Source organism: Siphateles boraxobius, unplaced genomic scaffold (genome assembly GCF_051911475.1).
Source record: "Siphateles boraxobius isolate OS27281-9 unplaced genomic scaffold, OSU_SipBor_1 2, whole genome shotgun sequence".
Lineage (NCBI taxonomy): Eukaryota > Metazoa > Chordata > Actinopteri > Cypriniformes > Leuciscidae > Siphateles > Siphateles boraxobius.
In genome coordinates, this window is record NW_027508810.1 from 15,754,929 (window position 1) to 15,782,621 (window position 27,693).

At 38.1% G+C, this 27,693-nt stretch overlaps 1 protein-coding gene across 3 annotated transcripts in view; it reads left to right on the top strand.

The window, feature by feature from the left end:
* The window catches only part of tenm2a (teneurin transmembrane protein 2a), a 349,743-nt gene that overhangs the window by 234,777 nt on the left and 87,273 nt on the right, over positions 1–27,693 (top strand). For 2 of the 3 annotated variants that reach the window (XM_077236049.1, XM_077236050.1), the window contains 2 exons: positions 6,682–6,879; positions 22,269–22,503. In XM_077236049.1, coding sequence (XP_077092164.1) covers positions 6,682–6,879; positions 22,269–22,503 — 433 coding nt within the window. The remainder of the gene's footprint in view (positions 1–6,681; positions 6,880–22,268; positions 22,504–27,693) is intronic. The other variant, XM_077236051.1, reaches the window with a different exon arrangement.

The window sequence follows — 27,693 nt, forward strand, 5'->3', positions numbered from 1 at the left end:
GTGTGTGTGTGTGTGTGTGTGTGTGTGTGTGTGTGTGTGTGTGTGTGTGTGTGTGTGTGTGTGTGTGTGTGTGTGTGTGTGTGTGTGTGTGATTATCGAACCATTAGCATTGGCTGATGGTGTGAAAATGGGCGTTAGTGTTTTGACAGGCCCGACTGAGTTTAGTGGTTGTAAAGATTAGGATCCTGTCAGCCTATTTGACACAACACAACATCAGAATGAGAAAATGGAGCCAATCACAGAAAATTCAGACAATCTAGACAGAGCAGAGACAGACGCTGGACCAGGGGCAGCCATTTTAGCGACAGTGGGCATAAGATGGCATCCTGCCCTGGATATCACGAGAGATCTATGTCACTGCCCCTTAGCTTATTTTTACATTCACTATATTCACTCTGTTCCAAACCAAGCTGCCTACTGCCTTCAAAGTTGGATGCACTCTGTGGAAGCATTCAAACTGAAATGGACCCTCATGAGTAACTGATTTGGAGTGCACTACAAAGACAACAACTGATCCCAACATTAAAGGAATAGTTCACCCAAAAATGAAAATTGTCATCATTTAATCTCCCTCATGTTGGTCCAAATCTGTGTGACTTTCCCTCTTCCGTGAAAAAAAAATGTCTTCTGTTTTGTTCTGCTCATACAATGAAAGTCAATGCGACCCAATGTTTATTCTTCAAAATATCTTTAATTGTGTGCTGCAGTAGAAAGTAAGTCACACAGGTTTGGTATGTGTGACAGAGTTGACAAAAAGGCATGAGGGTGAGTAAATGATAACAGAATTTTCATTTTTGGGGGAACTTTTCCTTTAAGTTCTCCAACGACTCTCTCTGCGTTTTAATAAGTGCAAATATATATAGCCCACACAAAATGTATTATTATTTAAATGGGTTAAAACACACACACACACACACACACGGTTTTACTCTGGGATATTTCACATCAGTTTTTCAATCCAACTCTTCTTTGTTCTCCTCATTTCCTCTCTCACACCTGTAAGGTAAACTATGTGTTGCATTTCTTATATTCTAAGGTCCAATCCGCCTCCTTTTCCTCTCTGTCTTCAGAGTGGTTGAATGCAGGTGTTGGGTGACGGTTGAGCTAAACGTGTAGGTGCGCTGTTGATGAAAATAGAGGGAAGGAGAGAGTTTGGTCGAAATGATGAATGGCTCTCATTAGGGCGGTAATTTGTCACTTTCCATCTGACTGGGCTCCAGCTGTCTCTTCCTGAGCTTTTTGGCCTCTTTGGCTCACCGTCTCCTCACCGGCCAGATGGGTGGAGAGATATTGTGCCGTGCCCCATGTGCTAGCTAGACCCGGAGCGCGGTATTAGAATACGTCTGTGAGCGCATTCGTGAGAGTTTGACGAAAGGAATGCCTCAGTCAGCGGCATGTCGACTTCCATCCCATAATCTGTGAATCTACCGAAGTGATTTTCACATAATGGTATTACATTACATAATTTAATTTTGTGAGCATACTTACCCAGAGGCTCCAACAAGTGATGGAAAAGTTAGACTCAGCAGCAATCAAAATAAAACAAGACACTGGACAGGCTTAAACTTTATGAATTATGAGCTGTGTGAAACCGAGCGTCACAATGCAGTTTCATGTAGTCTATCCACAAACTTTTTCAAATCGAGTTTTGTCAGAATGGACTTAAGCCAAAAGCAACGGCGGAAGAAGAAATGCAGGGTAATGAGAGACTGAACCCAAAGTACAGCTGACAGCTCTTTTTAGCTATAGCAGACCAGCCATGTATATCTTCTTGTCAACAAAAGGCACACAATTGATGCTCATAGACCTCAGAGTAGACGTCATATTTAATATTACCTTAACAAAATCAAGCCTGTGAGGGATAGAATACAGTCGGTTCAAAAGGCTGCACTGTTACCTGGGTATTGATTTTTCATTTGGCAAAACATTAAAAATGTTTTTCCCAAAAATTCCTGGTAAAAAAATGATATGAGCAAAAAGTTATGACAGCATACGTTTTTACATTGCTTTAACTCATCAAAATAAGTTAAGCCATTTTCAACTTTTTTATATAAGTTATAGAGTCAACTAATTTATTAAGTCAGTTTAATGTAATTTAAGTTGAATTGACCTTCTACATCCATCTATGTAGACAATCTACATGAATCTACATCCAAGTAGATTGTACTTAAAAATTTAGGGTGGAAAAATGACTCTTTTTTTTTCTTTTTCTTTTTTTGTACAGTGTATTGACAAAAAGTTCAAGGAAATACACACTACTGTTCAGAAGTTTGGGGTCAGAAAGACTTTTGAATGTGTTTGAAAGAAGCCTCTTATGCTCAGCAAGGCTGCATTTAACTGCAAAAAGCAAAAAACTGTAACATTGTGAAATAGTATTACAATTTAAAATAACAGTTTTCTATTTGAATGTATTTTAAAATGTAATTTATTCCTGTGATGGCAAATCTGAATTGGGAGCAACCAATACTCCAGTCTTCCGTGTCACATGATCCTCCAGAAATCATTCTAATATGCTGATTCGTTAATATGCAGTGCTTTTCAGGATTCTTTGATGGATAGAAAGTTCAACAGAAAAATCTTTAATTTAGAATATGCATAGCTAATTTGTAAAATTGTAAATGCCTTTACTATCACTTTTAATCAATTTAATGCATCCTTGCTGAATATCATAAAAGTATTAAATTAAAACTTAAAATCTTATTCACCCCAAACGTTTGAATAGTATTTTAGATTAAAAAAGTATATTTTTTTAAATTAATTAATTATTTTTTAAAATATTAAATATTAAAAGTATGTTTTTTAAAACACAAAGTTAACACTCTTCAGGAAATGAAAAGTTGCTTCTGCACACTGAGTTGGGATCGGAGAAAGTATTTCAAAAAAACTTTTTAACTTCAGTGCATTCAATCTACCTAAGTGCCAAACCAGGGACGTTCAAGGTCAAATCAGCTTTCCAGGCCAGCAGATCCACAGTAGCACATCTTCTCCCATAAGATAAAGGGAATTTAGGAAGGACGGCAAAGGAGAAGAATCATCTAGAGGAACAGGTGCCCCCCCTCAGCCCCCTTCTAACGAGCCTTTGTTCTAATAACACAAAGCAATTTATACTGACCTTTATAGAAATGTAGCAAAAATAAATTACAATAGTTAAAAAATGCCCCTGAGCCTAATTGCAAAGGAGATTAAGTTTCCTATAATTGCTTTTGGCCACCTAATGCATTTTTTTTCCTTTTTTTGTAATTAAAGTGATTTAAAAATGTAATAACCCCCAACACACACACACACACACACACACACACACACACACACATACTGTAGGCATACACACACAAAGGCTTCTCTTGTCCAGTGCCATAAATACTCTCATTATTGAGGCAATGGTCCATTGAAAATGGTGTCATGGTTTTGTGTGATGAATATTATGTGCTTGTTAAAATGAGTGCAACGACAATAAACATTCTGCCTCTGAACTGTTTTAAATATTTATTGAAACTCGCCAAATATTATTCTCTGTTTCTATTCAGAGAAAATTATTCATTGGTCCATCTACTGTTTGACAAGAACACTCCTGCAACTTCTCAGAATTCCTGCAACACTTCTGTCCTCAGATGCCCACATGCATTCTTTATTTTTATGGCCGTATTCTCCATCTATCTTTTTAGAAGTCAAGCTAATCAGCCAGCAGCACACTTAACCTCTCGCTCTTTCATCTTTATATTCGCTGAGCTTTTCAGAGTTTATTCATCTCCTCCGTGCATTAGTGAAGATCCCAGTATCTCTCGCTATTTCTCTCCTCCCATTTACTCGTTCTCAGTTACAAATGCCGTTGATGCTTTTAGGAAATGCTGACCACACACATAACCTTCCATCCTCGTCTTACTTTTTATTATTTAACAGGACTCTGCCCCATGTCCCTGGGGTCTTATTAATAAGCAGTCCAATCGGCCCGCTTCTTTACATAATATGCATCCGTCTTCCAAACATAAGAAAACAGAAGATAAAGGAGAAAACAGTATAGGACACTTTGGCAATTTAAGATTATTATTATTATTAATACATAAAAAGTATTAGTTTTAAAATGTTGTAAACTTAAATAGCTAATTAAATGAAAATAAAGATATAATTAAGTCTAAGTATATATATATATATATATATATATATATATATATATATATACGTCTACGATATGAAATATATCAGTTGTCAAGAATATTTAGACTTAGAAAGTTATGACTTTTACATTGTTAAGAAATATTTCTATTTCAAATAAATGCTGTTCTTTTGAACTGTTTTCAACATTGATAATAATAAGAAGAAATGTTTCTTGGGCAGCAAATCAGCACATTAGAATGATTTCTGAAGGATCATGTGACACTGAAGACTGGGGTAATAATGCAGAAAAATCTCATCACAAGAATACATTACATTTAAAAAAATAATATAATAAAATAGAAAACAGTTCATTTAAATTGAAATAATATTTCACAAAATTCCGATTTTACTTGGTCTTGGTGAACATAAACTTTTAAACAGTTTATATAAATAGTGTTTGTTTACTTCTCATTTATTTTAGGCTTACACATTTAAACTGTAACAACTATTGCTGAGACCAAACTAAATGAAATATAACATATATTTGTAAATGGTATTATAAATGGTATTAAAAGAAAAACTAATGTGAAAACCTCTAATAAGCTCTGCGTTTTGTGTGTTGTGTGTGACTCTGGCACAGGGCAGTGCTAAACCAAATCAATAACACAGGGCACAGCCAGCAAACTCGACTCAATATCCCTGAATGACTGACAAAGGAGTCACGGGGAGAGGGAGGACGAGCGTGTGCGGCTGTGCTCGAAGAGGAAAGTTGAGTCAGTACACTTTCAATATTCTTTCTGCATACGCATTCAAGGTCTTCTACAAAAGCACCTCTTCACCCTCTCTCTTTCCTCCATTTCTGCTAACAGGCAGTCAGGGATTGATGCCATGAAAGGAAGATGAAAGTGTAGCTGTGTGTTTGCGCATGATAATCTGTTTGTGTACCCATGCGGCTTTTTGAAGTTAAGACAGACAGAAAGTGCACAGTCTTCGTTTGATCCCAATTAAAACGATGGCCAATACGTTGTCATTTCAGTTTTACAGATATGAATCTTAAAAGAGCTCCACTCGGATGTCTGCAGGCCCGATAACAGCCATAGTACGATTTTAGCGAGCGCCGTCTTTTCCCTCAGTGCTGTCATTTCAGGAGTAATTAAGGCAGGTAATAGCCTCCTAATTTCTCTGCATTTATGAGGACTGACTGCACACAGTTCTTTAAAAGAAGAAGAAAAAAAGCCTTTGCAATTTTACCTCCAATGTCATGGCAATTACTCAGAAACTCAGATGCATTTAAAACCGATGACTTCGCCCAGCTTCCCCTGTGCATTTGCTTGGAGTGGAAAAATGACATGCACTTTATAACAGCCGGCTCTTTATTGTCATATAGCGTATGTATACGGTTCTATTACAGGATCCTGTTGGGAAATCACATCCGAAACATCTGTATTACAGTGATGAAGTAGAATGTGTTTGTGTGTAGATGTACTCATGCAATGCTCCCAGCTTGGAGTTTTACTGGGTAAAACTGCTGTGAGCAGCACTTCCTGTCCACTGTTCTGCAGTCCAAACACTCCATAACTTACAAACACACACACATTTTCATTAACACACCAACTATTTACTTATACCACTGTGATTTTCTTTGTACATTGTCAGTGCGCACTAGTGTGATGCCATTTTCTCCCCTCATTACAGGTGTGAGCAGATAATTTATGTATGCATTCATGAGCGCATATAACTTGCACCGTAAATTTTGTTTGTGGCCTCATAGCTTGCTTTTATGAGAAACACCTTGGAGCTCGCTTTATGAGAATTATTTTATGAGTACATTCATTTGTCGATGTCCACATCACAGGGGACTGTTGTGGTTAAGGTCAAGATGACATCAAAATTGACCCCATTTACTTTCTTACCGCACATATCTGGTATTATTGAGCACATTTTTATCAGTACATTTTCTAAAGTGAAAAATGAGAACAATTAAATTGCCTTAGAAGCAATTTAATAATTAATATTAACCGATAGCCAAATAGATACAGGTGCATCATTTTAGACTATAGACTGTTGTAGGCAATGCAGCCTTTGGTTAATTTTTACAACTGTAACTGCAAATTACCATAGATTTGTAGAAGAATTACCACTGGAATACATAATAATGTTCTCGAGGGTGAACTTTATCTTCAGCCTCCACGTATCGTACGCTTCTTCAGAAGTGAGGGTCCATGGTGTTTTAGGAGGGGAGTAGTACTAAATAATCCACTCCAAACTCACATATTCATGATCACAAACAGACACTTTCAGGATCCAGTTAATAGGTAAAGTGTCCTACATTTTTGTATTATCGTGTTTCACTTGCAAACACATAATAACATGGAAGTAAAATGGGTTGTAAAACATATCATGTTGATCACGCTAACGAGTGCTTATCACATAAATGAGAGCATTTATATCACTTGTCAATGTGCTTCATGATTCAGTGTAATCTGCGTGTTGTAAAACTGCTTATCTGTTGTCTGTAGTATGTTGATATCTGCCGTGTCATGTCACATGATCAAGTTTGTCGTCTCCTTTTCTCTGTCCATTCCTCAGGTCGTCCTCTCCCTCCCTCCTCCTCCAGCCTCCTGCCCCCTGCTCCTCCCCCACCCGCCCCCCTCCATTCAGCCCCGCCTACCATAAGGGAGTGTCAGGTGCCCCTGCTGGAGAGCAGCTCCTCCCACACCATGCTGGAGCCCCACCCAGAGGACCAAATCTCCAACTCATACCTGCTCCGGGCACAGCCCCCCACTGGTAAGCCCCTCCCACTCATATCTCATTGGCTGACACCCCCATCATCATTTTACTCATTTACTGTGTTCTGTATCAGTGGGTTGTCTGCTATGAAAATAATAGTGTGTCCTAACTAGACGCAACAAAATGAGCAATAAAGTCATTCAGAGCATTTTTAATGAGAAATGTGAGTTTGGTCCTTTGTTACATTGTCAATGGCTGCTGGATATCTTCAATCTCCCACTGAACATGAATAATTGGAGTTCTCTTTGGCTTCCGTGACATTGCAGGGAAACTGTGTTTTTTTTTCTCTCCTTTTTTAGATCTGCTTTTAGACTATTCAGTCTCACTTCCTGTTACATGCCAATGTAACAATGTAATAAATTTGCATAATGCCAGCCTGTTGGTCTTTATTGGCTGCCCGTGAACAATGTCTACTTTGACCCGCCCTCAAACGGTATAGTTGTAGCTGAGACCTGGAAGAGTTTGATTTGTACTGTCAAAATGTAAAAAAAAGTAGCTGTTTTCAGTGCTCTGAATCCGCTTTGAATTCACTTAAAAAGGACCAGAGGATTGGGGCTGGAATTGATACAAAAAAAAAAAAAGGTAAACTGAATCTTCTAACAAACTGTTTTCAGACTCTTTAAGAAATGAGCTGAAGTGCAATGTATATTACGAGAAAATTAAAGTATTGAAGTACAAAAATGACTAAAACTTAAATTTAATTAAATATACATAAAAAAATGTAAATGACAAAAGCTCAGAACAAAATTAGTAAACTGAAAAAGTAATGTAAAGAAAGCTAATTTAGAACAATATAATTCTAGTTAATATAACAATGCATATTAATGATACAAACAAACTTGTATGTTTAAAAATGGATTTCATGTTTTTGTTTCCTGATTCACAATCCAAAAAAAAACAAAAACACTAAACTGACGTAACTAAAAAAAAAGACTTTTGCTATTTGCCTGCCTGTGTGAATGTCCCATAACGTAGAAGAGATGGGGTTTATCAAATTTTGTCATTTTGTCATGTTGCGCCTGGTTAGGGCATAGTGTTACAGTAGTTGTTGTCCCTAAAAAGGTCGTTTTATCATAGGAATATATTCTATTTATGACAAGTGAAGCTCAAGGTGAAAACAAATGGATATGATATCAAACAGCATTGGTTTCCTACAAGGGCATTAAATATGAAGCACTGATTTATGTTATGGTGACTAATTAGACGTTCTCAGGTTGTGTAGAACCTCACTATGCATCACTATATCACAGCTCACTCTGAACAGAATGTGTGTCTGAGTCGTCCTAGTACAGCTGCTCTCATTCAGAGTAATTAATGCTCCGTACTCTGCACAGTCCTCCAAACTTTGCCCCGCGTCCAAATCTGCAATCCAGGGGATATATTTAGCGGAGAGGAGGGAAAAAAAAGTTGTTAATGTAATTTCTGCTGGAATATAATCTATTGTTAATGGCATTAGCCTCTCCTTTGATCTGCTATAAATCTTTATTACGTCTGATCAGGGGCCCAAGTTCAGGAGCAACGCGATTATAAACCTTTTAAAATGACATTACATCATGCCTCTAATTGGTTTACTGTTTGCTGCAGCAACATCAATCATTTGCAGACTAACCACGCTGTAAATAAATTCACTCCAACACTGCCAGCACCACGGCTCTAGACCGACGCACCAGAAGGATTATGGATGAGAGAAGGATCAAAAATGCAAGAGGGGAAATCATAGTGTATTTCGGTGCAGACAAGGTGACCACTAATACTTTTATTGAGCCTGTTAGTATTCTTGCTTTTCCTTCTGAACTGCCATCAAATTTGTATTTGCTGAAAAGAAACAGCAAAATAAGATTTTTTTTCCCGTCAGAATCAAAGAATGTAATCTGTGATTAGTATTGTAAATATGATAACAGAACAGCGACAATAGCGATGATGATGATGATAATGATCACCATATTATTATGGTGGTAATAAGAGTATAACCATTAGTTATTTTGTTCTTTCATCACTTTAGTACTATATTAAATTCTTGAATATAAATGCCCTAATCAAGCTGTAATTTTGATGTAGATGAAAATATCTGTACATTTCTAGATTCTAAACAGCTATATGTGAGAGAAAACTTTTCTTCTTTGGCGAATGCCGTTCATTGTGATGCAGTGTTGTTGTTTTTTATCACATAGAAAAATAACTACTTTGAATATTAAAGGCTTGCAAATCCTTAATCTTATTTCATATTTTTTGCAAGTTTGTCATATAGTTTGCATTTCCTTGATCTGATGATACATTCAGCTGAGAGGAGATTCAAAGCTCGCAATTAGCCTGAAAATAAAGCGCTAAATAATTGGCTTATTATCATGTTGCCTTGAGCTTAGATTTTTGTGTACAAGTCTGAGAATGTTGCTTCAACAAGTGAGTGTATGTGTGTGTTTTACATCTTGCTGTGTTAGATTGAGATTGAAATGTGTGTTTGCGTGAGACCAAGTCCAATTAAATCCTGCAATCTTGTTGAGGGTGATTGCTGTGCATGAATCGAAATGTCTGTAACCCAACGTACCGAGGCTTAGAGACATTATAAAAAGGAAAAGTGCTCTGAGTAGATGTTTTTGAGCTTGTTGTGTGTCTGGCTAGTGCATTTATTACTGGTTGGTTTTGTATTCAAATACATAAAAGCTTCAGAATTGGAGATAGTGGAAGTTATCTCTGTATTTCTGCTTAGTTTATTGTGGGTCTGTGCTCCAGTGTGCGACGTGCACAGCTGGACTGTGTCTCTGCCAGTGGGTACGATGACACTGGTGGCATGCACACCGTGCCACAGTCATTACTTGAGCTATTGCAGCTGTCAGCGAGACCCTGTGACTGGCTGCCTATCTGTGTTAGAGAGAGATCTCTTAGAAATCTGACGAAATGCCTCCTTTTCTGACATGAATTCTATGTAAAAAAAAAAAAGGAAGACAGAAGATTTGGAAACATTTTCTTTTAGACATATACACTAAAGAAATATTTAATCATTATAAATGTCTTTACTTTCACTTTTGATCAGTTTAATGCATCCTTGCTTAATTTATTTGCAAACAAAACTAACACTTTTGAATGGCAGTGTGAGTCAAATATATTATAAAAGTGCATGCTAAACAATATAGATTATAATCCATTATATATTTTAATAAATGTTTTTACATTATTATTATAAATAATGCACACACACACACATCTACGTCTATGGAGAGTCCCCACAAATATAGTAAACCAGACACTGTGTGTGTGTGTGTGTGTGTGTGTGTGTGTGTGTGTGTGTGTGTGTGTGTGTGTGTGTGTGTGTGTGTGTGTGTGTGTGTGTGTGTGTGTGTGTGTGTGTGTGTGTGTGTGTGTGTGTGTGTGTGTGTGTGTGTGTGTGTGTGTGTGTGTGTGTTTGTGCGTGCGTGCGTGCGTGCGTGCGTGCGTGCGTCCGTGTATGTGTGTTTGTATATGTGTGTGCCTGAGAGAGAGAGAGAGAGAGAGAGAGAGAGAGAGAGAGAGAGAGAGAGAGAGAGAGAGAGGGAAGTAGTGTTTGCATCGCTATCCATTTATTATAAATGGAGAGTGTCGGCTGGCTATTTTTAGCAGTTTCCAAAGTCACATACTCCTGCCAGTGAAATCAGCCGTAGATCCTAATGCGATGAATTTTTAATCACCGGGTGTTTTGAAGAAATTCTGTTAAAACAATTTAGTTTGGACTGGATGCCTCCTTAAAGCTAATGTTAGGCTGTTTTTTAGTAGTAATTAAGGTTGTGCTGTTGCATAATTGTTTTTTTTGTTTTTTTGTATTAGTGTATTTAAACCTTTGTATCCAGAACAGAGGGCCATGTATGTTTGTGTGTGGGAGGGTTTTAGAGTGGGGTTTCAAAAGCCTGTTTATTTTCAGGCTGATTTGATGACTCTTCTCTCAGACTGTTATTATTGCTCATTACAGGAGGGGATTGGGCCAATGAGACTGAATGTGAGGGAAATGTTTCGTTCAGAGCCCAGCACACAGCTTGAATTTGCCTCTGTTACCACCGACCAAGCTGTGTTTTAATTAAACCTCCTCTCAGAAAGAACGTCATGAGTTCAGCAGCATGACCTCCAGACCAGCTGCTGTCCCTTCATTCTGAGGGAGCAGGTATCAGTAAGTGTCTTTCTGAGGGATAAGACAATACACTGGAAAAACACTGGGATTCATTTTAGGGATTCACTACATTTATGTATGTGGATGAAACGGTGGAAACAATTTAGTGTAGACTTGACAGCGCCTTTCAAAAGCTAATTGTATTCTATTTTGCAGTGGTAATTAAGGATGGTGTTGTTGCATATGTTTTATTAGTGTTTATTAATTTTAGCTGTTCATTATGTATTAGCATTAAATGTACTGAAAGGTTGCAAATAAAAATAGCATAGGGAAGTGAATTCATTTAGCGAGTCAGTTTATTTTTTTTACATATCACTTACAGGTGAAACTCGAAAAATTTGAATATCGTGCAAAAGTTTGTGTATTTCAGTAATTCAAATTAAAAGGTGAAACTAATAGATTTAGTATATAACTATATACATATGCATGATTATACTTTTCAGAGGGCCGACATTTCCTTTTTTTTACTGATTTGAGATTTTGAAATTGGGGTTTGCTGTAAGCCATAATCATCAAAATTATAGCTTTTGCGCGATATTCTAATTTTTCGAGTTTCACCTGTATTCACTTGAGTCACTTATTCATTTGAGTGATCATTTTGAAGAAACTGTGGAGGATATTTAGTTTAGACTTGGCAATCAGATTTAAAAGTTAATGTTCTTCCTGTTTTGCACTGGTAATTAAGGGTGTGCTGGTGCATACTTGGTTTTGTTTTAATTTATTGTAAAATAAATTAGGTGATTTATTTTTTATTTTTTAATTAGGTTACAAATATTGTGTCAAATTGTGGTTCCAATATGTTTCACTCTTTTTGGTCAACTGATTTACAAATGCTTTGTTTGTGGTCTGCCACTTTAAATGAGCTCTTTAAAGCGGAATGGATTCTGATTGGATTCTGATTGGCTGTCAATGTTTCATCAGCTGGAAAAATCAATTTGGCAACTATTCCAACAATATTGTTTCTCTGTTCCGTTATTGATGTAGTTAAGGGTTGGACTCTGCTATTCTTTAGTATTTAGAATGATGTTTAGAACTACAATACATCTTTATAATTATCATTATTGGTGTGAACGGGCCTTTAGACTTGTTTAGGCCAGCGGCTGCGCTTGTGAGAGCCTTTGAAAGGAAGCAGAAGTCCTGACGCCCACTGCTCCTCTTGGCTGTGGCTGCTGAGCGGGCATCCTTCCTCAGCATCCGACTCATGTGTTGAACCACAGAAAATATCAATAAACATTTTTTACTGAGGCTGGGCCTGGAAAACAAACATGGTGGCTTTCTGTTCCCGCTGCCAGTGGGCCTCCTGAGCTCTACTGTGAAACTAATGCACTGTACTGAAAGCCAATTCCATCCTGCTCAGAGCCTCCGCTTCGCTCTGCCCAGCACAGGCACGGTCCCAGAAAGAGCAGGGGGTGGGTTTAAGTGCTAACCTCAGGCACGCTGGACTGTGTGTGGGGATCTGCTTTTAGTAAGAGCGAGCTGAACCATGTAGGTTTGGATCTGTGTCAAACTAGATGATCTTCATGCTGCGCTATTGAGACAGGCACAAAACTTCACTATGTTTTCATTGTTTCTGAAAAAACACTATCTCTCTCTCACACACACACACACACACACATTCACACAGTGCTTTGATGTACTTAAATTGTAGGGTTGTGCATGTTTTCAGTGTGCATGTAGTAGTAAATTATGTTGGCACTCATGACCATGAGTAAACTGTCAGATCACATTATTGTGTGTGAGTAAAAGTTTAATGGTTTTTTTTTTTTTTTGTGCATTCAGAAGGAAAATCTGTCTTCCATTTATAAATGATGTATCTATTGATTGGCTCATCCATGCCTGAATGTTTTATTATTCTATTTACTAGGAGTTGCTATTAATGATGTTGTCATATCAGATGTTTGCTGGAATGTTGAGTGTGGAAATAATAAACATATTAAATTATATTAAACACAATAAATTATATTGTGTAGAAAAGGAATAAAAATGTAACTTAGAAACTAATTCAAGATGTCTTTGAGTGTATAAATTTGGTTTTATATTAGGTATTTTTATATCATATAGTTAAATAAGTATCTTTTTATATTGTATAATTTAAATGTCCATTTCACATATTTTATGGAGCTCTGTAAAAACAAATCAGGCACTATTAAACTGAAAATCTTCTAAAGAAAATAAAAATCAATTATATTCCATCTGAATATACAGAATGTATGTCAGATGATGTACTTCTGGCATCAATAAGCAGGGTCTAACTGGACCACGCCAACCAGCCAAACATTGAACTTTTGATTATAAAATGTATGCAAAACTCTTTCTGTGTGATTATTTTCTGAAATGACTTCCATATTCCATTTTATTGCTGTCATGTACAGCATATAGGTAGCAGGCAGCTGTATTTGATGGGCCTTGAGCTGGGGTGTGCTGTATAATACGTCTAGCCTCACTAATCTTGGCACTCTCCATGGCGAGAAAAAAACACCTTGTTATCAGTGAAAATGGTGGGAGGGGGTGGTTGCATTGGGATATAAGAGTAGGGGGTCTAAGTGGTTTCCTAACTACACACTTTTATTTATTCACAAGCAAACACAAGCGTTTCCCAGTGAAATCACACTCTCTTTTACTTCCTGTGGTCCAGGACCTCTCTCAGATCTCTTATATCATCCCAAATTGACGTTTATGTTCTCACTCCTATTGTTTCCTGAGGTTTCTGCCACTTATGTCCAGCGGTTTATTTCAATTTGTGTTGGCGCGTGTCAGCTGTTGTTGGTTTAACTGTAGCCAAAAAGAGGAATTGTGCTTTAGCTTTATCCTTGAATGTATCCTTGGTATATGATTGACTGATAGTTTGTGCAGACATTTCAGTTATATTTTTTAAGCATCTGAGAAAAAGTACGCTCTCGTGTTTAATACAGTTTTCAGAATAATCAAAAGTCAATCGGTTTATAATAGGAATCAATTAGTTTTATAAAACATTCATGGACAAAGAACCTCGATTATCCTCTAAAGTAAAGCTTCAATTAGTCATTCCTAAAATAAGTGTGTAACTCTGTCAGTGTCCTACAGTAAAGGAGACATCGAGAGTGAAAAGGACAGCGATTACTGTGCGCTGCGGGTGTGGATTTTTACCCTCACACACACACAGAGCCTCTACACAGCCATTTCAGAGTCGACGCGGGATAAAAGTTGATGATGCGTGCAGAGGTTTACGAATGAAGAATGCTTCTTCATGAATATGAAATCAACCTTTTCATCAGTCTAAGAAGGGCTGACGGGGGAGCCTACAGCGTTTCACCTCAACCACAAGTGACTTTTGCATTTGTTGTTTTCTCAAGCAATGTGCAAACAAATATTTCTCTCGTTTATTAAGCTGGTTGTGCAGCTATAAGCACAAAGGCATTTGTGAAGAATGAGTGAAATAGATGCTGTTATTTAACCTTGAATATTTGAAGGGAAAAAATGGACTGACACAAGCAGGAGCTCTATTTAGCTTGTGCGTGATATCTCATCTGTGATTCATAAAAATGTATCTCAGGTTTTACAAAAAAAAAGTTAAGCAGCACAACTGTTTGCAACATTGATAATTAAAATAAATGTTTCTCGAGCACCAAATCAGCTTATGAGAATGATTTCTGATGGATCATGTGACACTGAAGACTGGAGTAATGCTGCTGGAATTTCACATCACAGTAATGAATTACATTTTAAAATATATTAAACTGTTTAAATTGTAATATTTCAGAATTATTAAATAAATAGAGCACTGGTGAGCATAAGAGACTTTTTTACATAAAATAAACCATGAATAAAGGCCCTTTCACACCGGATGCGTAACGAAAAAGCGAAACGGAAAAGCGAATAGTTCGCGTCAAAACCATTCACATCAGCCGCGATGCGAATTTGCGACTTTCAGAGCTTCAACATTCCAAAACATTCGCGCCAACAGCTGAGAAAACATGGACACTTCATCATCATCATCATCCTGTGAAGACGAGCTTTTCATTTTCTTTAAAAGACAGAAAAGAAGGTTTTGTGTGCACCCAATCTTAAAGAACAGAGAGTCTGAAGGGGAGTATGATAATCTTGTAAAGGAGCTAAAACTTTGCCACAAAGAACCGGCCAAAGTAAGGATTATGCATTGAACATTTGAATTGTTTATTAATAAACTAGTGTTTTCTGTCAGTTTTCGGTATAGGCTACGAGACGCGCTCCAGTTCAAGCGTCGGCGCCGCGTGTCCTAATTATATTGTCTACTATATTTGCTTCTTATTTATTAATCCAGGCAATTTGTAGATGAAACATCGATTACAATTAAGATACAATTTATACAAAACGAAATTCACTTTAAAGAAAGGCTTTCTACAAAACAAAACTTAAAAAGTGGCCAAAATTATATCTGACCCATTCCAAATGTTTTCGATATATTGGGCATCTTATCCTATCTTACTCATCTCATGCGGTTCCCTTTTCATGTAGCTAATCAACATAGATGAAAATAAAAAAATAACATTATATTATTTAAACATAAACGTATGTTTAAGTTTTTTAACTTATATTTAAGCGTCACCCCGCTCCGCTTTACTCACATGCTCTGGTGTGTGGCCTATACATGCATGCAAAAATAATATGAAACACACAACCATGAATGTTGAAAATATTCAAAATCAATTATTTCCCTCGTAGTCAAAAATATTATAATCAGCACGCACTTCATCAACTCAGCGGAGACACTATCCCTGCTATTTCATCCCATGCCTCGTTCTTTTGTAACTGGTCCCTATAAGCAAATAACCCAACGTCATGTCATAAATGATAGGGTAGCCTATGTGTGCATTGAGATGCGGAATAGGCAATATAAAAATGCTGTCATTATAAAAGGTTTCTAGTTTAAATGAATTGCTTGTTTTTAGTTTACATTTCATGTTGTGACACTTCTCTTCTCTTGCACATAATGCTGCTACGTCAGAGCGGCCAAAGCGTCAACAAGCTTTACCTTTGTTTCCTTGTATGTGATTGGCTGAAGCCTTTCTGTCGCCGCAAAAGTAAAAAAAAATTGACATTGAAGCGAAAAAAATAAAAGTCGTTTTTTTGCCTCAGCACATTCGCATTCGGTGTGGAAGCACTCATTACACAAACAGCTGATCAAAAAATAAAACCATCGCGCGAATTATTCGTGCGTCAAAATCGCGTCCAGTGTGAAAGGACCTTTAATCATGTGTTTATGAAAAGCAACTGACCTAGCCTACTGTTATGTAGTTAGGTTAACATTTCATAGCTACCCAACAGACATTCTGAGTTTAAATGATTTTGCTGTCCTCAAATGCTTTTACGCATGCATATTTATGCGTGTGTTTGACCGTGGGTTTGTGTACACATCCTCAGGAGAGTGTTTGAGTGTATATTGGCAGATGCTAAATGTCTCTCTTAGGTTAAGGGGTCACCACCCTCCCTCCACAGTGAACATCTGTACACTGCCCTCCCTCACCCAGCACCTGGGCCCAAAATCAGGCCACGTCTCCCACATTCACTGTTATAGCAGCATGCTGACGAGGACTTTTACTGCAGCCACAGGAACCATGCCTCTAGAGAAGAGGAGGCATTCATCTTGTGGCCTCAGACAGCCATACATAGTGTTACAAACAAACACCATATAGAGCTAATGAGAGACATTGGCTAAACTTTACTTCACCTTAGCACTGCAGAATCACTTTTATAGTTATATTTTGCAGATCTGGAATAAACAGAATGTAGGAGAGAGTGGGGTAAGATGTGTCAGTGGGTAAGTTGTGTCGCCCTCTTCATCTAGAAAGCAACATTTTTGACATGTTACGATAAAGCGACGACCATGTTTTGTTAGATTTTTTTCCCGTGTCAGAGTATGTTTTTTATGTGGCAGGTACATTTTATATCAAAGTAAATTTATTTAGTTCTAAAAATATTATACTTGTTGCTGAGCTGCCAGTGTGTAAAATCTGTTAAATTATCTGACTCTGAAGATTAAGTAAAGTGGCAACTATTATAACCTAGAATGCTTCCCGGCATTTAAAAAACAATTAAAATCATGTTCACTGCATTAAAATATTCAGAATTTATTTATTTGTTTGTTTGTTTGTTTGTTTGTTTGTTTGTTTTATTACTACTACTTAGAAATTATATAAATTAAATCTCATCTCTCATTATTATCTTATTGATCCTTGCTTAGAACTTAAAGTGACAGTTAATTCAAAAATGACAATTCTGTCATCATTTACTCACCCTCATGTTGTGTAAGACTTTCCTTCAAACAACACTGGACTCTTTGACATTCACTGTATGGGAGAAAAAGACATTTTCTTCTTTAGAGATATTTTTCACAATATATTTCATTTATTTCACAATATATTTCACTCACTGATGACAGATCTGAGTTTGGGTCATCAGAGCGTGTCACCCCCGGATAGAGCCACAGGGCCACTGAGCTCAGATCAGTCCTGCATGATCTTTAGACAGGGGGTCAGACCCCATCACCCATCCCACTGTGCCTGAGCGCCAGGATCACTCCCAATTCCCAGCACTCAGGGAACGGCTTTACGCTTATTCCATGTTTGATCCAGCACTGTTGCCATTGTAAAACAGCGAGAAACAGCAGATTACATGGCCAGGCCAGCACTGATCTGCTCTACTCATACACACACACACACACACACACACACACACACACACACACACACACACACACACTTACTTGATCTGTTCTCCTTTGGTTGGATTTAGATTCTAAGAACATTCTATTTGTCAATACATTTCGTTCATGAATTTAATCCCTCACACATACACATCCTTCTCTCATAGTCCTTGGCACATGCACATTCTTGTATTTAAAAAGAAAAGAAGAGGATACAAGGAGAAAGAGCGCAAGAAGCTTTTCACTGTCGCGGATTTAAACAGGGGTCAAGCCAACAGAAAACACAAAAGTCTTTGGCTACATCATTGATGAATAGGAGCTTGCTACAAATCTCTTTTCTGTGTACAAAATAGGAAATTAATCACATTGCATAGCTAAAGGGCAGTTTATTTAGATTTGAGAGTGAGCAATTATATTTATTAATTGTTTTGTTCAAAATTAAACCCAAGGCTTGGAAAGTGATTTAAATGTTTTTTATTAGGGCTGTCAAAATTAACATGTTAACGCACACAATATTTTTTTTCAGTTTAACATGTAAAAAATATTTAACGCAATTAACGCAGCATGCTTTATTCACCATCATACTTTGGCTAGCATTACATTATATGACCACACTCTTATGCATGCAAATACTTTTAAACCATTCAAGCGTGATAACACAGTGCAGTACTCGCGCGCATCTGTGAATCTCCTGTCTGTGTGACACACACACACACACTCGTGCGCACAGAAAGCCACTTCAGACAGCGCTTGAATGGACAAAAACACACCAAAATTATGCCAAAATGCCAGTTTTGTCAAATATCTTTGCAAGCACACTCTTAAATGAGTTAACTGAAGTCTTAAATTAACATAAAGAGTTGTGAGAAAATGGGATGCACGTCATGTGCTGCAGGTTGTAAGGAACTTAGCTATATGAAATATTAATAATCAATAATAACTTGTTATGATTAATTATGAATATTTGGGTCAGTTAATTGGATTAAATTGACATGGCTAAATTAATATTACAATCAATTAATCAGTTCGTCCAACGAACTCTTTTGATTATTAATTTATTCTAAGAAAAGGGTATCTTCCCTGGCCACAGAAGAATAATTATGTCTTAGCATGTACAGCGTTTTGAGCATGTAGTAAGAAACAAAACCCGTAAAGGGACTGTATTGCAAGCAAATCAGAACCAATTACTACTTGCATTTGTAGTGGGAACAATTTTGGAAGTTGTTGAAAATTGAAGTGGTTGATGGTTCCGGCAGTGTCAAGTGGAAGTTGGTTGAGCGTTCTCTTTCTCCAGGAACGCATGGCTGGTTTGGTCAAGGCCTGGGACTCTGTTGAGGCCACGCCGAGCACCCAGGAGCAGTGAGGAAGTCGGAAGAGTGGGTGATTGGAGTCGTTGTTGGTTGGAGTCTTTGTTCCAAAACTCCTGAGATTGTCCTTGGTTCTTTGTGAGAGAGTCTTCTCTCTCCTGCCTAAGCCCATATCTGGTTGGATCGAGGCCTGCTGGGCCCTGGGGCCCCCGTGGAGGGGGAGGGGGTTCCCCACTATCACCAGAACAGTGTTGCGGCTGGATGAAAGAATTAAGAGAGGGAGGTCACATGTGGACTGTCTCTAATAAAGCCTGGAAAAGATCCTCCCCTAAGGGTTGAACTCGACCAATAAGAAAGACCCATGTCTGAGAGGGAAAGTGGCTCTTAGTTGATTTACGAGTCTTGTCCCACACGGTGGTTATACCTTCATTAATGCTCAGATAGCTATAACAGAGACGTCGGATTCAATGGCCAAGAGTTGCGTCGCACAGTAAAGAACTTATCTGAAGCAGCAGAAAGGAGCAGCAACTGGCTGTGGTTGAGACGGAAAGATTCTAGCTTGCTGTGTACAGGCCGCCATGCTACAGTTTCGTAGAATTCTTGAAAACTTGAAGAGTCTGTTGGTTTATTTGTATAGGTTTTATAGTATTTACAGTCATTACATTCCTGTGTATATTGCGTGAATGATGGGTGGTTGGGCAGATATTGTGTTTTGCGGTAGGTGGTATGCCATACGGAACAGTTGCCACTGAAACTGCATATTAAAGCACCAGTGGGGCTCGACAGCCTTAGTCAAACGGGTTGGCACGTATGGTTGGGTTGCGGAGAGATTGTGAGATTGTGGTTAGGTCTCAGCAGCAGGAGGGATGTAGAGGTCAGTAAGCTGGGCTGAGTTGAGTGGGTGACGGAGGGGGGTGACTCTGGGACGCCAGGGTCACTGTCGAGCCCTCTTGAGGTGTCGTGGGCTAGTCGACGAAACACTGTGGACGGAAGGTGCCCACTTGAAGACCCTAGAGATGTCCCCTACTCAGCTCAATCCAGACGGTTGTCATGGGGGGACCGCACTGTGGTTGCAGTCGTTGTGTGTGCTGACGCTTGTTAACACTAGACAGAAGGAGATTTACATCACCATATGGAAAGAAGCGTAAATGGATGGAGAAGCATAGGTTACTGTAAAGCTATGTCTTAGTTGGTGCTTATCTTGGCGAAAGCCGAGTACAAATCAGCATGAAGTTTTAACATCTACTCTCGTGTAGTGGAAATCATAACACATCCACACTGCATGATAGAAGAAGGTGATGTACATCAAAGTTTGAGTCATTAAATGAGGATTAATTAGGTAGGAGGCATGATACAGGTGAGGTTACACTGATTGTTAGTTGGTTGTATACCAGGATACATACCATAATATATACCTTATAGTACACGAGACAGAAAACCATTTACACTGTTTCTTGCACAGTTTTATGCATGTTAATCTATAGATCAGTTAGTCTATGATTAATGCAGAAAAGTCTGTTTTAAAGAGGGTTTCTCTTTTCCATTGTCTCTCTCTTGTGCATGTGGCCACATTCCTCGGAGGTCATAATCTCCTTATAAGCCCTTGTAACATGACACTGTTTCTGCCCTTGTGTTCCTTCATTTGGGCTGTTAGTTTTGGAGTTTCATAAACCTTTGTTTATAATGAATAATTAGTGTGTGTCTGATTGGTCCATACCCTACAAGGTCTTAAAGTGACAGCAGCCTAATAAACCCGGCGCTGTTGATAATCAAAGAACAAAAGAAAAAGAAAAAATCACTCACTGCTCTTGACTGAATAACCTTTTTAGCTTAAATAAGGATTAATCTATATTTAATTTATAGTTTATGCAGTAAAGACTATGAAGTGTTTGATAACTTTATTCAATTTCTGTATACCTACCTGTTAGACCTGTCAAAAACAACGAAAACAATAACTTTTTGTGCTAGATAGAATAGAAAAAATTGAGCCCTGATATATTGAAGGGCACAGGTAAATATGACAATTATTATAATGGGTTTATGTGAAGATTCACTTAAATTAAAAGTATTGGTATCGGTGATGCCTTCTTTGATAAAAAAAAAAAGATGCCATTAAAAACAATATTTAAAATATAGAATACTGTCTTTATCTTGTGTCTACATTAATTTGGACATTACATTTTAACTCATTATAATATAAATATTTATAAAAAATAACTAATGTAAGGTTAGGTTTTTTTCATTGACAGTTCTTTATATGTACCATGGTATACATGGAAAGTACCATGATACTTAGATTTTTCCATATTAAAATAGAAAGGTATTACCTTCCGGTACCAGCCACAGCACTTTTAGTAAGCTTGTGAGGCTCTTCATATTATTTTAGCCCATCTGCTCATATACTGATCAGACTCCTGACAGCCAGAGACAGGAGATCAGGCCATGGGACTTGCTTTCAGGCAACTGTCATGGATCAACAAGCATGAGATGGGCAACCTGAGAAAATGGAAATGGTTTTAGATGTTGGTGGAAAGAAAACTTGGATTGGGAGGTTCATCTTTATTGCATTACTCCGTGTTTCATGGGAAAACATTATTAGGAGCTTGTTTGATGCTTCTTATCTGGCCGCCACCTCCTCCTCACTCTCTTTTCCCTCTGATAGACAAGAGTTATAAATGTAACATGATAGAGAGATTTGTTTTCTTTTTGTTTTAAAATTACATGCTAGACAATTCCAAAGCACTGCAGGTTACCTCTTAAAAAGCAGCCCTGAAGTGAAGAGCCTCCGCACCGCAGTCGTGTCCAAGGTACAAAGTGTTTCATGGTAAAAGAGTCAGAGACGGTGCTTCCTGCAGATTCATACTTTGAATTCAGGCTGCATTAAGGATTACACTGAGCCAAACAATGTCAATTAATGCTGCTTCATGAGGTACAAAAACGCAGCATCCAGCAACGCTGGTGCAGCTTAAAAAGTGAAGACAGGAGTTTCCGGTCTGACAAGTGTCTTAACAAGCTCGGTGGGTGAGTGTTTTAGGGGCTTCCTGCCGCCACGGAATGTGAATTTGGAAAGAAAAGAATAACAACACAAACAGCTTTGGCAAGCTGTCATCACAGAGAGCGTCCTTTCGTCCCTGATTTGATGTTTATTCTGATTGCACTTCACCCTCACAGTGCTGTTATTCCGTTTGCATTTCCTGCATCGCTTCACACAGTTTTTGACAATGCCAATTGATAATTGATTGACAGCCTGATAAAAGGGTTTTTCAATATTTTTTTTCCCCAGGAGCTCCAAACCATCACAGCCAGACCCTGCGTCCGCCCATCCCTCCGCCGCACAACCACCAGACACTTTCTCACCACCAGTCCTCTGCCAACTCCCTCAACCGCAACACGCTGAGTGGCCGACGCAACCCCATCCACGCCCCCCCGTCCGCCCCGGGTGACGGGCCCACCACACCCGAGTCAGTGCAGCTGCAGGACAGCTGGGTGCTCAACAGCAACGTCCCATTGGAGACCAGGTCAGTGCCCACTATTTGCACACAACAAATCTGTATAGACAAATAAATAAACTATGATTAACTTACATTTTAGACACAACATAAGTATTTGATTCCTTTTTATCAGCACTGGTAAAATGTAATTTCCTGTCAGATTGAAGAACCAGATCTAACTGTTTTATAAATAGAAATAAATGACAGTTTTGCATTCTGGAAACTTTAATGTCACACAGTGAAAAACACTGTGGTTAGAGACATTTCTTACAGAAAAGAGACTTTAAATAGCAGGTTACATCCTAATTCTGACAAAACAATCTATTTCTGCCCCCCAGGGCGCAATATTATTGAGTATGATGTGACAGAAATACTGTCTCAATCCAAAGAAGTATTTTTTATTAAAAATCTAGGAGTGTTATTAGGTGGGTGGAAGCAATTTAGGTATTTTGACAGGCTTGCTGCTTAAAAATATATATTTGTTTTTTTCCTATTTCTGCTAATAATTCTGTAATATTCTAAAATTACAGAAATAATAGGTTAATATTTTATTATTTTCAAATACAGAAACTAATTTGAAAACAATGCCTTATTCTTCATTTATTTATTTAATTGTAAAATAATATATGTATGTGTATATATATATATATATATATATATATATATATATATATATATATATATATATATATATATATAGTAACAATACATTGGCATGTCTGAAACCTGAATATCCACTACAATATAAGGACCTCATAATGTAGGACAAACCTGTACACACACACACACACACATTGAACAACCATATTTTATGGGGTCTTTGCATACACATATTGATTTTTATACTGTACAAACTGTTTATTCTATCATCTAAACCTGAACCTACCTATCACAGAAAGCTTTCTGCATTTTTACATTTTCAAAAAACATCACTTAGGATGATTTATAAGCTGTTTTCTTCATGGGGACCAAAAAATGTCCCCCCAAGGACAAGGATTTCAGATATTGCCATCACACGCACACACACACACACACACACACACACACACACACACACACACACACACACACACACACTACCATTGAAAAAAAAGTTTGGGGTCAGTAGTTGTTTTGTTTTTATATGTTTTTGAAAGAAGTCTTGTACATTTATGAAATAATAAATTTATTCCACTAATGGAAAAGCTGATATTTTCGTGTCACGTGATCCTTCAGAAATCATTCTAATATGCTCATTTGGTGCTCAATGAACGTCTATTAATAATATTAATTTTGAAAACAGTTTTGCTGCTTGAAGAATATTTTCTGTTAAGAAACAGAAAGGTTAAAGAACAGCATTTATTTGACACCGAAATCTTTTGTAACAGTATGAATGTGTGTAATGTCATTTTTTTAATCCATTTAATCTGTCCTTAATTCTGTGCTTACAGAATATATAGCATCATAGTTATTTGGCATTCGTGCTCAGTAAGTTTTCAAACAGACAGAGTACTGTGTGCCTACAGATCACAAACATACACTGTATTATGCATGCACAGCTTTTAGAGTATTAGTATTCATAGTTCTCTCAAATACAAATGCTCTATCTCTCATGCGTACACACACACTCACCCCTGTGGCTCAGCTTTTACACACACACACACATGCACGCACGCGCACACACACACACACACACACACACACACACACACACACACACACTCACACTCACACTCACACTCACACTCACACTCACTCTCTCTCTATCTCTCTCTCTCTCTCTCTCTCTCTCTCTCTCTCTCTCTCACTATATATATATATATATATATATATATATATATATATATATATAAATTTTTTCTTTTTTTCTTCTCTTTATCGTATTCCTGCTTGGCAGAGGGTCACCTCCTCTGTTCCCAGATCAGAGAGGAAGCATACCTCTATGTACTATTCATGAGGCTGGGCTGTATGTTTAATTCACAAGGACAGGTCTCAGGCCTGTTGGAAGTGCAGGTTCCTGACTGACTGTAATTAAAGCAGAGCTGATAGGCTCTCCTATATGTCAGCATGGGCAATCCAGCACTCAGACATGAATGCTTTTGGGAACTGCTGGGGCCGTTGTGTACAGGATTGGATAGTGGCAAGGTTTTGTTCAGTTCAAGGTCTGTATACGCACACATATATTGACAGTTTGCCTGTGACCTCCAGTGTTAATTGTCTGCTGAGTTTGATTGGTTTCTTTGTGTTGGTGATTGTGGACACGCCCACCGGCACCTTCCTCATCAGAATTTACCCAGCAGACGTTTTGTGGTCTATGTCAGGGGTTTTCAATCTTTACAGATCCAAAGGCCCCCAAAGCCAGACTCCCAGCCAAAATAGAGAGTCCCAGTATTAAAATGCAAATATTCTCTGAAACACTTTATAATAACCTTCATTAAGAACACTAAACGTATTATAAAATTAGAAATGTGTTTATAGAAATCCCATGAAAATTTAAGCTCATTATATTTTATTTATTTTCGGCATGGAACCCCTGGAGTACCCTCAGGGACCCCCTGAAGGTTGAAAACCCTGGGTCTACATGAACAGCAAAGGGTTTCCAGTGAAAAGAATGATAAAGAGTTTCGGAGTGCACTAGAATGTAATTTCAGTTCAGCAAATCTAGTTATTTTTTAGTTTTTGATCCTGACATTAAAAATTATTTAGAAAGTTTATAATTAAGAAGAGATAATTTATTTCATATAGTTTATGGTCATGTAATTTATTTCATCCCATGTTTCTAGCTGGTTCATGAAATAAATACAATTTGTGTAATTTAATTCGTTTTCACATTTCACTGAAATTTAATTAATGCAACATCTCATAATATATTTCATTATATATGTATTTTATATATACAGAAACATTGAAACATTTAGGAGCACAGAAACTTGTCAACACTCCCCCCCGACTTGAATAAATAAGCTTCGCTAACTGACCTGCTACATGGCATGTTGCTGTTCTTGAAGTAATTAAATTCACAGCTTCATTGCTAGAAGAGAGTGCTGCACAGATGCAGGTAATTCACATGCTCATCTCTCTCTCTCGATAGACTTATTCATTTAAATAAATGTTATGATTCCATCAAATAAATGTAATCGTACCACACTAATTTTAGGGTGACCGGACAGTCCCGAAATTGCTATTTTATTTTTTTATATTTCATTTTATTTGATCTTTTTAACCATTTTTATAGTATATATACACTCACCTAAAGGATTATTAGGAACACCTGTTCAATTTATCATTAATGCAATTATCTAATCAACCAATCACATGGCAGTTGCTTCAATGCATTAAGGGGTGTGGTCCTGGGCAAGACAATCTCCTGAGCTCCAAACTGAATGTCAGAATGGGAAAGAAAGGTGATTTAAATTTTGAGCATGGCATGGTTGTTGGTGCCAGACGGGCCGGTCTGAGTATTTCACAATCTGCTCTGTTACTGGGATTTTCACGCACAACCATTTCTAGGGTTTACAAAGAATGGTGTGAAAAGGGAAAAACACCCAGTATGTGGCAGTCCTCTGGGCGAAATTCCTTGTTGATGCTAGAGGTCAGAGGAGAATGGGCCGACTGATTCAAGCTGATAGAAGAGCAACTTTGACTGAAATAGCCACTCGTTACAACCGAGGTATGCAGCAAAGCATTTGTTAAGCCACAACATGCACAACCTTGAGGTGGATAGGCTACAACAGCAGAGGACCCCACCGGGTACCACTCATCTCCACTAGAAATAGGAAAAAGAGGCTACAATTTGCAAGAGCTCACCAAAATTGGACAGTTGAAGACTGGAAAAATGTTGCCTGGTCTGATGAGTCTCGATTTCTGTTGAGACATTCAGATGGTAGAGTCAGAATTTGACGTAAACAGAATGAGAACATGGATCCATCATGCCTTGTTACCACTGTGCAGGCTGGTGGTGGTGGTGTAATGGTGTGGGGGATGTTTTCTTGGCACACTTTAGGCCTCTTAGTGCCAATTGGGCATCGTTTAAATGCCACGGCCTACCTGAGCATTTTTTCTGACCATGTCCATCCCTTTATGGCCACCATGTACCCATCCTCTAATGGCTACTTCCAGCAGGATAATGCACCATGCCACAAAGCTTGAATCATTTCAAATTGGTTTCTTGAACATGACAATGAGTTCACTGTACTAAAATGGCCCCCACAGTCACCAGATCTCAACCCAAAACAGCATCTTTGGGATGTGGTGGAACGGGAGCTTCGTGCCCTGGATGTGCATCCCACAAATCTCCATCAACTGCAAGATGCTATCCTATCAATATGGGCCAACATTTCTAAAGAATGCTTTCAGCACCTTGTTGAATCAATGCCACGTAGAATTAAGGCAGTTCTGAAGCGAAAGGGGGTCAAACACAGTATTAGTATGGTGTTCCTAATAATCCTTTAGGCGAGTGTATATATATAGTATTAATGTTACATCTTATCACATATTTCATTAAAATATAAAATATAAACTACATAATACATAAATGAATGAATGTAAATGAATTTGTCCTTAACCACTCCATAAAGCCTGTTGTTTCATATTAAACCTCTGCTATGCAGCACTAACCCTGACAGGTAACAAATGATGATATTTCTTTAAGTACTCCTGTCGGGAATTTCCAGTGGGTTCCAGCATTTAATTTTGTCCTTCGGTTCTCCATGCTGTCATCATAAATCACTGGAAGTTACCAATGTGTGTAATATCTATCGGCTTTATGCCTGTGTAATATTTAGACAGCTAACTGGCACTGGATAATTGTCACACAATCTTTTCTCATTTGCACACAAAATTATAAAGCGATCTTAAAATGAAGGGCCGACAATCGGCATTGAATCACGAATGCTCAGGTGTGTTAGAATGGGCTCCTGTACTGAGCCATCAGGACTACCCAGCAGCACTAAGCCTGCCATCTGCTGAGACAGAACCACACTCCCCACACCAATCCAAACCTCACCAAGCCAGGAAGCCGGCCCAAACTCTGGCCCCTCTCCCCGTTCCCCTGCTAGCAGGCCCCACCCCTATCACTGCAGCTTTTTAATTGGGGTTCTGTCAATGCAGATGGGCCACCTGTCACACACATGCACGTATAATTCACAAACTCATTTCCAATATATTCACATTTATTAACTGCATTACTCATTGCATTTGCGGAGGCTTTGGAGTGTGGCGAGAGAACTCACGAGTACA